The sequence below is a fragment of the Dipodomys merriami genome, unplaced genomic scaffold (genome assembly GCF_024711535.1).
Source record: "Dipodomys merriami isolate MVZ:Mamm:240054 unplaced genomic scaffold, mDipMer1.0.p SCAF_48, whole genome shotgun sequence".
NCBI lineage: Eukaryota > Metazoa > Chordata > Mammalia > Rodentia > Heteromyidae > Dipodomys > Dipodomys merriami.
In genome coordinates this window covers 4,803,762-4,816,760 of record NW_027206046.1, presented here as the reverse complement: position 1 = coordinate 4,816,760, position 12,999 = coordinate 4,803,762, and the positions used below count along the sequence as shown (strand labels likewise).

Here is a 12,999-nt window from a genome sequence, read left to right as displayed (position 1 = left end):
AGGCATCACCAGGCCATGCTCATGCCTGTTGTCCTAGCTATTCAGGAGGTTAAGATTTAAGGATCATGGTTCCAAGCTAGCCCAGGCAGAAAAGTCTGTGAGATTCGTATCTCCAATAAACTGCTCAGAAAAAGCCAGAAGTGGCACTGTGGCTTAAGTAGTAGAGCATTAGCCTTGAGCAAAAGAAGCTCATGGACAGTGCCAAGGCCTGAGCTTAATTAAGCCCCAGAACCCTCCCTCCCCCTACCACCACCCCCCCCCACACACCAACATCACCAAACCTGAGCTGTTTCCCAAAAATATAGTACTCATATACCAGGCACAATGATACATGCCTTTAACCCAGTAGGTAGAAATAGGAGAATCACAGACCTAAGGCCAGCCTAGACAAAAAGCATGAGAGCCTATCTAAAATGTATAAAAGCAGATAGGGCAAGTGATAAAGTATTTGTCTAGCAAGCATGAGGCCTTTAGTTCAAACCCTAGTACTGAGCAGGTACAGGAGGCTTACACCTGTAATCCTATTTATTCAGAAGTCTGAAATTTTAGGATCACGATTTGAAGCCAACCTGGGCAGAAAAAAGTATATGAGATTCTAATCTCCAATTAACCACCACCAAAATAAACAAACAAACAAACAAACAAACAAACAGAAGTGGAGCTGTGGCTCAAGTGGTAGAGCTCAGGGACAGAAGTCAGGACCTGACTTCAGGCCCCAGGACTAGCACACACACATACAAAAAAAGAAAAAAAAAAAAACACTGGTTCCTCTCTCCCTAAAAAGCTATAACAATAAATAAACAAAACAACAGCAGCTAAATGGGGGCTGTTCTGAGCAGCAACCTTTGCCCCTGTGGCTGGTATGGAAACAGGGGCATTGTGGGTAGCATCTCAGAGAGGGTATTTGATTCTCAGGATGTGAGATGGATAGAAACCACCAGACAGCCCTGTGTGTTGTGTGTCTAGCTGTAGGGCGAGGAAGGGTCCCAAGAGGTGCTGTGCTGCCACCGTACTTGCCAGCTCTCATTGCAGATCTCTCCTCCCTTCTCCAGGTGGGCTCCATCCCTGCCAATGCTGCAGATGACGGCCAGTGGTCCCAGGGGCTGATTTCTGCTGTGAGTCACCTTCTGCTTCCTCCCCATTTGCTTTGAGGATGGCCCAAGGGAAGTTGGGACCTTGGGTTACCTCTCTCTGTCTATCTTCAGGCCCGGATGGTGGCAGCTGCAACCAGCAGCCTCTGTGAGGCCGCCAATGCCTCTGTGCAGGGACACGCCAGCGAAGAGAAACTCATCTCATCCGCCAAGCAGGTGGCCGCGTCCACGGCTCAGCTACTGGTAGCCTGCAAGGTGAAAGCCGACCAGGATTCAGAGGCCATGAGGCGGCTACAGGTAATGGTCACTGATGCTGGTGGGAAAGTACTCCTGTTGGAGCGGGTAAGTGTCACGAAAGGGGATAAGTCTCACTTCTTTGGCATGACCCACCAGGCCTTCCATCAGCCAACTCCGTCACACCTTCCAGCCTCATCTTCTGCCTCGTGAGTCCATGCATTCCACATCTGCTGCCTGCCGTGGTCACCTCCCCAACCTGGGCCTTCCCGGCTCAAGCCTTGGGGACACTGTTTACCTAGAGTGGCCTGGCCTCCTGCCAGCCCAGGCTGACAAACTCCTACTTGTCCTTTGTGATTGTCTCAAAGGCTCCCCTTCTGGGAAGCCCTCTCTGATGATTCAGGCATTCAGTTCCTTCTCTGTTTCTGCCAAAGTCCCTGGCCTGGCCACTCTGATGGTTCTTGTCACACGGCATTCCTGCTTTTATTTTTATTTGTGTCTAGTACCACATCGTCCTTGTGGCATCCGTCACCTCTAACATGGTGTCTGATTCAGGGGAACCCCTAGATCACCATTTGCTCTAGCAGAGGATTTATGAAAGAGTGTTTCAGGATGCCCAGAGAATATGTTTTATGAAAATGACTATCAAATCCTTATGTATATATACATACATATACAAATATGTATGTATATATACACACATACATGTTTTTTCTAGTTGCTTCAATTATAAAAATATATTTCAAACACAATGAAGGAAACATTCGAATGAAAAAAATTTTGCACAGGTTCAACATCTTCACACATCAAATGGCCCATTGTCTTCTGTTCCTGTCCTTATTGACATACAAGATGATTCTGTCTGGTTGTGATCATAGCAAGATACATCCTGCCCCTCCCCCCCCCGTTTCACTTCACATGTTAGCATGCACATTTTTCCCCCTCCGAGACAAGGCTCCATTCTTCATGACTCTCATTTGTAATGGTTGCATGGAATTACATCAGCTGAAAAAATGCCAGAATTTCCCTATACTTTGCACATTTTGTTTGTTCTCCAATATTTCTAAAATTTCACTATGGTTAAGTGTTCTTGTAGTGTAGATTACCTATATTTCTAAACTCTATGCAATATGTAAGTCATGAATAAAACCATAAAGCACAGAAATATGTGAACAGTTCTACCAGAATTCAGAACTCTTTTTACTTTGGAAGGCCCAGAGTGCATGGTCCTCCTGAGCCTCTCTAACTCTCCTTCCTTACCTTCATTTGACTTCTAATATAAATGGGTGAATGTGTGAATTATACATTCCTAGCCCCTTCAGCCCCTCAGGATACCTTCCATGCATGATGCCACCCACTCTGGGCAGTGACTGTACCAGGTGCTGGGGTACAAAAATTGGAGTTACTGCTTTTGCTCCCAAGTCATCACCAGCTTGGAAGGAGACAGTGTGGTTGGTCAGAGTTGCTAAGAAGCTGGCACAGACCACTCCAGGAGCCCTAAGGAAGGCATACGAGTAGAGCCATGGCAGACCAGAAAAAGTGTTATCTGAGCCAAGTCCTCAAGTATGTACTAACTAAAATGAAGGCAGGGGATCCGTGGAGGTGGCCCCTGAGCAGACTTCTGCACGTGCGCGCGCGCACACACACACACACACACACACACACACACACACACACACCACCGTGCTATAGTCATTATTACATGATTGCAGTTTCCCTCAAAAGCATGTACTCCTTGGGGGCCAGGAACTATGTCTCACTCATCTATGGATGACTGTGGTTAGGCAGGTGTTGGTAGAGTTGATAGACAGATAGATAGTCAAATGGATACTCACTGACTGGCACCTCTGTGCTGTAACAGGAGGATAAATGAACTCCTCGACTCATGAACTGCACCTTCATTTCTGTTCTTAACAGACCCAAAGGTGGTGGCTAATGATAGGCTGTGTGTTGCTCCCTCTCCAGGCGGCAGGTAACGCTGTGAAGAGAGCCTCAGACAATCTCGTCCGTGCAGCCCAGAAGGCGGCATTTGGCAAAGCTGATGATGATGATGTCGTAGTGAAAACAAAATTCGTGGGAGGCATTGCTCAGGTTAGTAACTAAACCCAGAACAGTGTTCGCTCCCAAGGTGAGTGCTAACTTAGAACAGGCGCTCAAGGAAACAGCTACTTAAACATGATGGGCATGTATTTCTCCAAGATGATATAGTTTCTTTGTGTCTAAGACCTACCCCTCCCCACCCTACCAACTCCATAGTTCTTATTCTCCCTAGCTCTGAGATGATGCCCTTGGCTACTTAGTTGGCTCATGGACTACCCCCACTTTTCATCTGCCAGAAAGAGGAAAAGCAAAAGGAAGGGGAGGGCATGACCCTGAAGTTACTGTCTCATAGTATTGGTTAACACTTAGTCACATGGCTAACCTAGCTGCATAGGAGGCTGGGAAATGTAGTCTTTTCCTGAGTAACCAAATACCTAGCTAAAACTCAGGGAACAGAAATTGGAGGTCAGCAATGTTATCCCCGAAATAAAATGATACATTTGGGGCTGTTTCCCTCTCTGGCCATTTGGCCCCACTGAAAGAATGAATGGATGTTTACTGTGTTCCAGAAGCTTTTTAGGACTACGTGGGACACACTTCTGCAGGGTTGCATTGTCAAGCATGAGAGGGAGGAGGCAACTCCAGGAAGCCAGGCTTACTGTTTTTTGATGTGTGTTAATAACAATCAGTTTTGTGGGGCTGGTTTTCTTATCAGCACCAGGAACTCTGCAGTGACTCCTTCACCATGCCCTCACTATCTCCTCTGAACCACTGGACAATGTGGGGTGCATGATTACCTAACTATACCTTCCTTGGTGCCCTTGTCCCATTAGAAGTTCCACGAAGAAGAGCCTATAAATAAAACTGGGGAACACAGCACTAAACACCCACACAAAACTTGTTAGCTCTGCGAAGGTTGTGAAAAGGCCCAAAGAAAAGGAACTTTCTTGGCTTTCTTGAACATAAGGTAACTGTTGCCACATAATTACCTACTGGCTAATATTCCTCAGATCATACCTTAGGAACATGAAATGAATAGAGTCTTCTGCATCTAGATACAGGTTCTTTATCCTTAGATCAATCAACTGTTGATTGATACTCAGGAAACAAACTACATCTGTACTGAAGGTGTCTAGACTTTTTCTTGTCACTCTTCCCTAAATAGCATGTAGCAACTCTGTACGAAGCCTTTCTATGGGTTGGCATGACTGGAATCTAAACTCAGAGCCTTAGGCTCTCACTCAGCTTTCTTGCTCAGGACTGGTGCTCTACCACTTGATCCACACCTCCAGTCTGGCATTTTTGTGGTTAATTGAAAATCAGAGCCACACAGAACTTTTCTACTCAGGCTGCTTTGCACCTCTTGGTCCAGTCTCCTGAGTAGGCTAGCCAGTACCTGAGTAGGCTAGCCACCAGTACCTGATGATACTCAGTAACTAGAGACAAACTTAAGTATACAAGAAGTTGTACATAATGGTATATGAAAATACTATGCACATTACAAAAGGGATCTGAGCATCCATGAATTTTGCTGTCTGTGAGGAGCCCAGGAACTTGGGTGCTAACAGCCAACTATATTTGAAGGCCACCTAATGGTTGTGGGTACCTGCTTTAGCATTGACATCCCTGGCCCTAGTCTTCCTCTCCCAGCTGAGTGACTCCAACAAGCCGGACCCACACCTCTCAGCTTCAGGCTCCTTGTTGGACAAGTAGGACTTTGTGACTAGGACATACTTCACAGGCTGCTATGAAGGTGACTGGATAATCCATGTGAAGTGCTAACACCTCAGCCAGGTACCTAGGCAGGAACTTGCTTTCCAGAAGTTTTCTTAGAGCAGTTGAACCACTGATCTCCAGTGCTATGAACACAGCCCCTCAGTGCATAAGTGTTCGCTTGTGCCAGGGGCCGTGGGAGAGAGAGCCATTTCCTAAGAAGCATTTCGATCCATCTTGCTTCTTGCTTGCTTTCCTTCTAGATCATCGCAGCCCAGGAGGAAATGTTAAAGAAAGAACGAGAACTGGAAGAAGCGAGGAAAAAGCTGGCCCAGATCCGCCAGCAGCAGTATAAATTCCTACCCACTGAGCTGAGGGAGGATGAAGGCTAAGACCAGGCCAGGATGGCCAGCCCCAGGAATTGCCCCCACAAGAACTGGACAGATGGTATTCCTGAGAGCTGGGCACTTAACTTAGGAGCAGCTGCCTGCCTCTCTCTGGGAGAGGATCCCAGAGCCTGGAGTGTCCTTCTTACTCCTCTGTCCTGTCGGCACACACTGCGTAATCATGACGTCACACGGTACAGTGTCCCACCCAGAGCTCCTCTGCCACCTCCCCTCAAACCTCGCTATATCTCAAGAGAGAGGGGTGCACGTTTTTTGTGGACTGTTACCCAAAACAAGAAGTCAGTATTATGTCGTTCTCAGAAACCTTTTGCTTTTGTTCATCCTCCTCTAGGACAGCTCTGGGGCCTCTGTGAAACAATCTTTGGGGTTAAAAAAAAAAGTGGCCTTGGGGACCACTGATACCACGGACACCCACAGACATCCTTCTCCCTTCCAAGGGAAGATGGAAGTTGGAGTTGGACATGGTGACTAAAAGCCAGAAAACACAAACCTAGGTGAACTCTGGAAGGGGCCCTGAGGTCACCCCTTCCATGTCTCCAGCACTGGCTCACCCAAGGGGTAAAGAATCTCACCCATTTGCACGTCTTCTTGCTTCCTTGTGTAAGCTCCTTGTACAATCATTACCCATCTTGTATTGTGTGGCCCAGAAAATCAAGCAGCTCTTTTTATTTGTTCCTCCATCCTCCAAAGGGCAGATTTGCGGGAAGCTTCCAGGGCCCGACGGGCAAGGGCTGGAATAAAACACATGGGCTCCTTACCCAAAGGCTGTTTCAGTTCCTACAGATGCATGCATACAAACAATGCCCCCCTCCCCATGACAATCATGCTGCACCCCTATTTAAGGAGTTGGCGGGGGAGGGGGGCTTCAACTGAAATAGGATAACCCCATCTTCAAGTTCCACATCAGTCTCTCTGCTCTTAGAAGGCTCCAATTGCAGGATGGAAAGGAGCCTGTTTAGAAAGAAGACATTGTTATTTTTCCATATCTTAATATTCCTAAAGTCAAGATGCATCCTAAAATCCACGTGGACCTTTCGTGATGGTAGTGTTGCTGATGGTCACAAAACTGAAGATGTGTAGGGTTTCAGATATCACATCCAGTCTTCCCTATTTCTTCTCTTTCCTTTTCCTTTTCCAAGACCTCTCTCTCCTAGGAAGGGCATTTTAAGAGCCTGAATTTCCTTTCATCTGAGCCACCTAAGATGACACATGAATGGCTGTGGGAGAAAGGCTCATGCTAGGCAGAAAGAGCTTAAAGGATTTGAGGAGGGAAGAGAAGAGTGAATGGGGTGCTTGGTTTGGTTTACAGGACTGTTTAAGACATATATCTATCTGTTTCCTCCCCTGGGATGGGGTTCCCTGTCTTATGTTGAAAATTCCACCACTCTGGCCCTTTAATGATGTAAGCTGTCCACCCTGTCTCGGGATCCTGCATTAGCACATCCCAGCTTGGGTTCTGCTATGGTTTTAAAATATAGTTCAATTCCTGACAGATCCCCATATTGATGTGTGGTACAATAAAGTACTACACATATTAGAACCTTTTTATTTTATTTCTGGACAGGTAGAAAAATGAGTGTCGATAATAGAGATCTAATGTGAATGGAAAGCGGGTGGAGAGAGAAGTGGGGAGCTGAGGGAAGGTTCACCAGTTCTGACAGAGGAAGGGTGCTAGTGTCTGCTTCTCTCACGGAGAAGCATGATCTTGCCTACCCTTGAAGGTAGGTAAAAACCACTCTTTATGCCTATTCTTGATGGGCCTGAGGAATGGCATGTGGCACTTTCCCAGATGACTAATAAGAGTCAGACCCAAGAGTTCAGAGTCAAACTGTGTTAATGACGTCAAATAGCAAGGCTCTGGGGAGGGGGCCCCAGGCCCAGCTCTCCCTCTTTCCTCTAGGCTAGGCCCAGCACCCTTCCTATCCTTTGTCACCTACTGACATCCTAGGAGCAAGACAAGAACAGGCAGAGAATTCTCTGCCCCTGTCTCAGGATTGTTTCAAACCTTGACTGCATTTGAAACCAGAAAAACTTCTGGAGACAAACCAAATGGAATGCCCTGCCCTTTATGTTAAAGAACAGTTTATTTTTGTAGGACCTGTATAATTGCACTCCTGTCTGGAGCTGGCTACTGCTAGAAGCATTTGAGAAGTTGGTTCCCAAGCATCACCTGGTGGTGTTAGTCCTGGTGTTTCTCTGGCCCTTTCTTGCCTACCTGTGAATAGGTGCGTGTGAATGACCTCAAGGCTGGCTGCATCTTATCTGGTTTCAGATAAAGCTTGTAAGTGGTGTTTGGGGCATTATTTAATAAGTGTTACTGAAAGTACCCTGGATGTGTATGGGTGGAGCATCTGGTTCCGCAAAAGGAAAGAAATGCATGAGTGAGGTATATTTGGAGTATCAACTTTCAGAGCATCTAACAGGAAGCTGGTTTTCTCGGTAAAAGGGTGGAAGGAGCAGGTTATGGATGGGTGTCAGCCTCAGGGGTGGAGCACTAGGCTGGCCTTTGTATCAAGAAAGTACTATTTCTGAAGGTTAAAAAACAATGATCTGGAACTTTGAAAGCGCTTAATGTTTGGGAGTTTGGATTTCAGCTGGTTCTGCCTTTTGGAAGTCACTAAACTGGCATGCTAAAGTTGGTGCTCGGTCAGCCAGCTCTCATTTATCTCTCCCAGTGTCCAGTCCCAAGTGGCCTTGGAAGTTGGCTTAGCCCAAGCAAGTGCTTATGCCCTGGCTGGTTCTATGTCATCATGGGAACAGAGACAGCTGTCCAGCCTGGAGTCTTCATAGGCCTTTAAGGCTCAGCCAGCCCTGTAGGCACAGGCTTTGATCCCAGAAATCCCTCTGTTTTACTCATAGCCCTAACCCTATTTGCTTTCTGGGTATTTGGTTAACCAATGACTGTACAGACAACAAAAGAAGATCCCTCATCTATATTTAAAAAATAAATTATAACTAAAATGTACCACACCTTAAGAGTACACCCTACCTCCCAAGTTACCCCCAAAGTGAAAAACTTCATGAAAGAACCAAGGTTTAAAAAAAAAAAATATTCTCTGCTTCCAAGAAATGGAAAGGGCTCTCCCTGAGAAGCCTAAGTTTCCTTCATGGCGAATAGCCTCTCAAAGCTCTCCCAGTTCTGAGATTCTGGCTCCAGCATGGCCAGATCCCCAGCACCGACTGATTCATGGAAGAATCAAACTCTCCGCTAGCCAAGGAGATGTCTGTTTCTGAGAGCCTTCATAGAACCCCAGGAATCTGGAGAAAATATTCACTGCACGCTGAGTGATCCCCAGAGTTTCAGAACCTGAAGGTCCTAACGACCATGGGGGTGGCTCATGGTCCACATCTGCTCAGAGCCCTGTAAGTGCTGGCTTTCCAAAGGGAAGTACCGGACACCACCCCTCCATCTCTCTGAGTTTGTGTGTTATAAGTTATAGCCATGGGAAATGAGTATGTGATGGAGCGTCTGTTGATTGAGGTGAAGAAGAGCTGTTGCGTTTCTAATAAAGTGGGTTTGGCTCCACCTCCTGTCCTCCAGGAAGCAGAAGCAGACTGTGTCCCCTCCTCTTACAAAACTCTCCAGGTGTGGGACCCCTCACTACTTCATCAAATGGCAACACCACCAAGAAAACAGGAAAGTTGAAACTTCTGCCCTTGTCATGATGTCTGATCACATAAATTAATTTATCTAACCACATAAATTATTTTTTTTATTCATCGGAAATAAACTTTTAAAGGAACAAAATCTGTGTGTGTGAAGGTGTCATGACGATGAAAGGAGGGAGGAATGCGCCTTGATCATGTGACAGTAATTCCACGGTGACCAGGGATGTTAAGAGAAGGCAGAGAGCTGTGGCTCACACCTGAAATCCTAGCTACTCAGGAGACTGAGATCTGAGAATCGTGGATTCAAAGCCAGCCTGGGCAGGAACGTCTAAGAGACTCATCTATAATAAACGACTCAAAAACAAAAAGCCAGGAAATGGATCTGTGGCTCAAGTGGAAGAGTGCTAGCCTTGAGCATAAAAGGCTCAGGGACAGCACCCAGGCTCTGAGTTCAAACCCCAGGACCAGATGAGGGGATGAGGAGAGGACAGACAGTGTATGTGAGAGAGAGGACAGACGGGCTGGGAAGGTGGCTCAGTGGTAGAGCGCTTGCCTTGCACGCATGAGGCCCTGGATTCGATTCCTCAGCACCACATAAGCAAAAAGAAAAAAGCCAGAAGTGGCACTGTGGCTCAAGTGGTAGAGCGCTAGCCTTGAGCTGAAGAGCTGAGGGACAGCACCCAGGCCCAGAGTTCAGGCCCCACGACTGACAAAAAGAGAGAGAGGACAAACAGACAGAAGGCAAAAACCATAGAGTGCCACTGAATTCCACTCAGCTTTTGACAAGGAAGAAAATGCAAAGCAGCAATAGATTGAGTGGGAAGATGTGATTATTTCTGAAGCAAGCAGGCTGCCTGGGTGGGGCTTTCTTTTTTCTTTTTCTTTTTCTTTTTGGTCAGTCCTGGAGCTTGAACTCAGAGCCCAGGCTCTGAGCTCTTTTTACTCAAGGCTAGCACTCTACTACTTTGAGCCACAGCTCCATTTGCAGTTTTCTGGGGGTTTAATTGGAGATCAGAGTCTCACAGACTTTTCCTGCCCCAACTAGCTTTGAACTGCAATCCTCAAGTAGCTAGAATTACAGGCATGAGCCACTGGTACCTTACTTGAATGGGGCTTTTGGCCATCTATGTCACCCTATATTGGAAGAGCACATCTAAATCTAGAAGTGCTCACATGTGCACGTGTGTGCGTGCATACACACACACACACACACACACACACACACACACACACACACACACACATATACACACACTACTCCAGGACCTGCCATGGAAAAGTTGGTTCACTTCTGACAGTTGGCACCAAAAATGTCACCTCCAGACCCCCTTCCTGTTTGAGGCAGAGGATGCTTGGCCAAAAGCCAAGACTTGTTTCCAGGGCAGCCAGACTTCAGAAAATGTGAGTTTCTAATCTGCAAGAGGGAGATGTCAGAGGATCACTGTAGCAACCAGGAATTTCACTGGTATGTTCAACAACTAATAGGAGGGTTTAAAAAAAATAATAGTATTTAGGATCTTCAAGCCAATTAATGGTGCAGGTTTTTCTTTGACTTACTGAGAAACATAATGGAACTAGAACTGACCACCACCAAAACACAGGTGAGAAGCCAGGAGGTGCAGACTAGGAGGTAGGAAAGGAAGTTATTGGCTTGGTGTTGCTTAGCCACCCCAGCCCTGGGGAAGGGGGTATGGCCATTTGCAGAGGGGCCACAGAGACTGCAAAGGCAAGAAGTAGCAGGCATGGCATGGAGCCAACTGCTGCAAGTCACAGCCTCTATGCACAAAGTCCAGTTGGGCCAACCCGGCACCTGCTGTGCACAGAACATTGTGACCCAACCTATTTCCCAGAGGAAGTCACAGTGCAGTAATAGCCCAGAAGACCAAGAACAAGGCCTCAGCCTTGTTCTCTCAGGCCTTGGAGGTGGGAGGAACAAACTTTCAAGAGGAGAGCAGTGGACCCCATGCCTGATGAGCAGGTTGGGGACAGGGTAAGGGGTGCAGACAGCAGGATTGAATGTGCAAAGCCCTGGGTTTATGGAAACACAATAGATAAGGAGAAATTCACTGAGGCTGGAGCTTGGGGCATGGGGTGTGGAGATAGGCAGCCTGGACAGCAGAGCAGTGGCCAGGGTACTTGTGGGAGCAAAAGCCTGTTGTGCCTAAGCTTGCTTGGGTGGCGTTGGCCACAGGGGGCAGTGTGGTTCCATGAGTCACTGATACAAGGCCAGTCTTGTTTCCTCTTCAGGGAAAGAAAAAGATTTTCCTAGGCAGATTTTTTAAGGATCAAAGTATAAGTTAAACATTTTACAAGTCTCTAATATTTCTTGTGGCTTTCAAGAGAATCACATGCATTCAATATCTCCAAAAAGACCATTTCATACATCATGTCACTGCCGGGGTTTTTTTGGCCTTAGAGAATATTATTGTTATAGACTAGTATTGCTATTATTCCCTTACCTTTCTATACACAGCGCTGGGAAGTGCATTTGTAGGCATGTGTTCTACCACTGGACCAATACCCCCCAGATCTTTTGTTTTCAGGGGTGTGTGTGTGTGTGTGTGCCTTCATGTGTGCACGTACACCAGTCTTTGAACGAAGGGCCTAGACACTCCCTGAGCTTTTCTGATCAAGGTTAGTGCTCTACAGGTTTTTGCAATTTAATTGTAGATGCAAGCTTCCAGGACATTGCTACTTGGGCTGGTTTTTGAACTTCAATCCTCAGTTCTCAGCCTCCTGAGTGCTTAGGATTATGTGTGTGAATCATGAGTTCCCTGCATGCTTGCTTTTTTCTTCTTTTTCTTTGTTCATTCTCTTCTTTTTTTTTTTTTTTTAGATGAGGTCTTACTGCTCTCTTTGCTCAGGCTAGCCTCAAACTTGTAATTGTCGTTCTGTCTCCTGACTATCAAGGATTACAGGTATATGCCATTGTACCTGGTCAATCATTCCAGGACATTTTGAGGGACAAATGCCCCAGAGATGACACTTGGGATTTGTCAAAGTCCCACTCTAAACTCTCAACTGGAATTATCATCTGCCCTCCATCACACTCTGTCTTGTGTTACTAGGTAATATTTCATCTGTGCAGCAACTTCATGTAGGTCACAGGTGCATGATCAAATCTTGTCGCATGTAGATTCCCAGCTCTCAGGACAGAGCCACAGAGCTTATGAGATAGCTAATTATAACGACTGCTGTCAGGTGGTGAACTGTAGTTTATAACCAGTGTTGATGATGTACTGGAAGATCTGTTGTTTTAAACTCTGATTTCAACTTAAAAGACAGTAAAAGAAAAACCTGTTCCTAAACAGCTGTCACCCACCACAGCTGTCTCCTTCCTTCCCCATCCCCCCTCCACCCCCCACATGGCTCGCCAAGTCGCAAGGCCACTGGGTCTACCCAAAATAGTTTCTCTAAAGATTGCTTCCTAAGGTTCCCTTCCTAATACAGCTGCAAGGGAACAAACTTGATCCAGCATACCCCAAACCCGCTTCGTAACTCTCACCATTGTCCAGCAAAAGCCAGAAGCTGGGGGCCTAGCCTTTAAGCAGATGTTGCTAGAGTTTTGACAGGATCATAAGCTGATCCCTCCAAAATGGTGCCCACAGCCTGGATTCAGAAGAACAGAAGGTCTCTGGAAGATGGTCCAAGTTTCCTTAAACCCAGAGCTTCCTCCTGCAGCCGGGTTGCTCTAAGAGGCTCTTACAATTCAGCTCTGTAATCTTCCTTCCTTTGTCTTGCCTAGAGGTCAAAAGAATATATGTGGGCTTTGGACTTCAGGAAAAAACAAAACAACATGGCTTTGAATCCAGCATTTACCTGTTAAGCCACCACTGGGGGGACACAGAATAAACATTGTATCTAACAGCTGCTCCCTATTTCCTTACAGAGCATTAGCAGAGTTT

At 46.5% G+C, this 12,999-nt stretch overlaps 1 protein-coding gene across 4 annotated transcripts in view; it reads left to right on the top strand.

The window, feature by feature from the left end:
• Tln2 (talin 2) overlaps nucleotides 1-6,242 on the top strand; it is a 340,789-nt gene extending 334,547 nt beyond the window's left edge. For 2 of the 4 annotated variants that reach the window (XM_069995254.1, XM_069995253.1), the window contains 4 exons: nucleotides 1,053-1,115; nucleotides 1,206-1,388; nucleotides 3,291-3,416; nucleotides 5,342-6,242. In XM_069995254.1, the coding sequence (XP_069851355.1) occupies nucleotides 1,053-1,115; nucleotides 1,206-1,388; nucleotides 3,291-3,416; nucleotides 5,342-5,470 (501 nt within the window). In that variant the 3' untranslated portion in view covers nucleotides 5,471-6,242. Of the gene's footprint in view, nucleotides 1-1,052; nucleotides 1,116-1,205; nucleotides 1,434-3,290; nucleotides 3,417-5,341 lie in introns of all 4 variants that reach the window. The other 2 variants (XM_069995252.1, XM_069995255.1) reach the window with 1 other exon arrangement.
• Nucleotides 6,243-12,999: the final 6,757 nt, after the last annotated feature.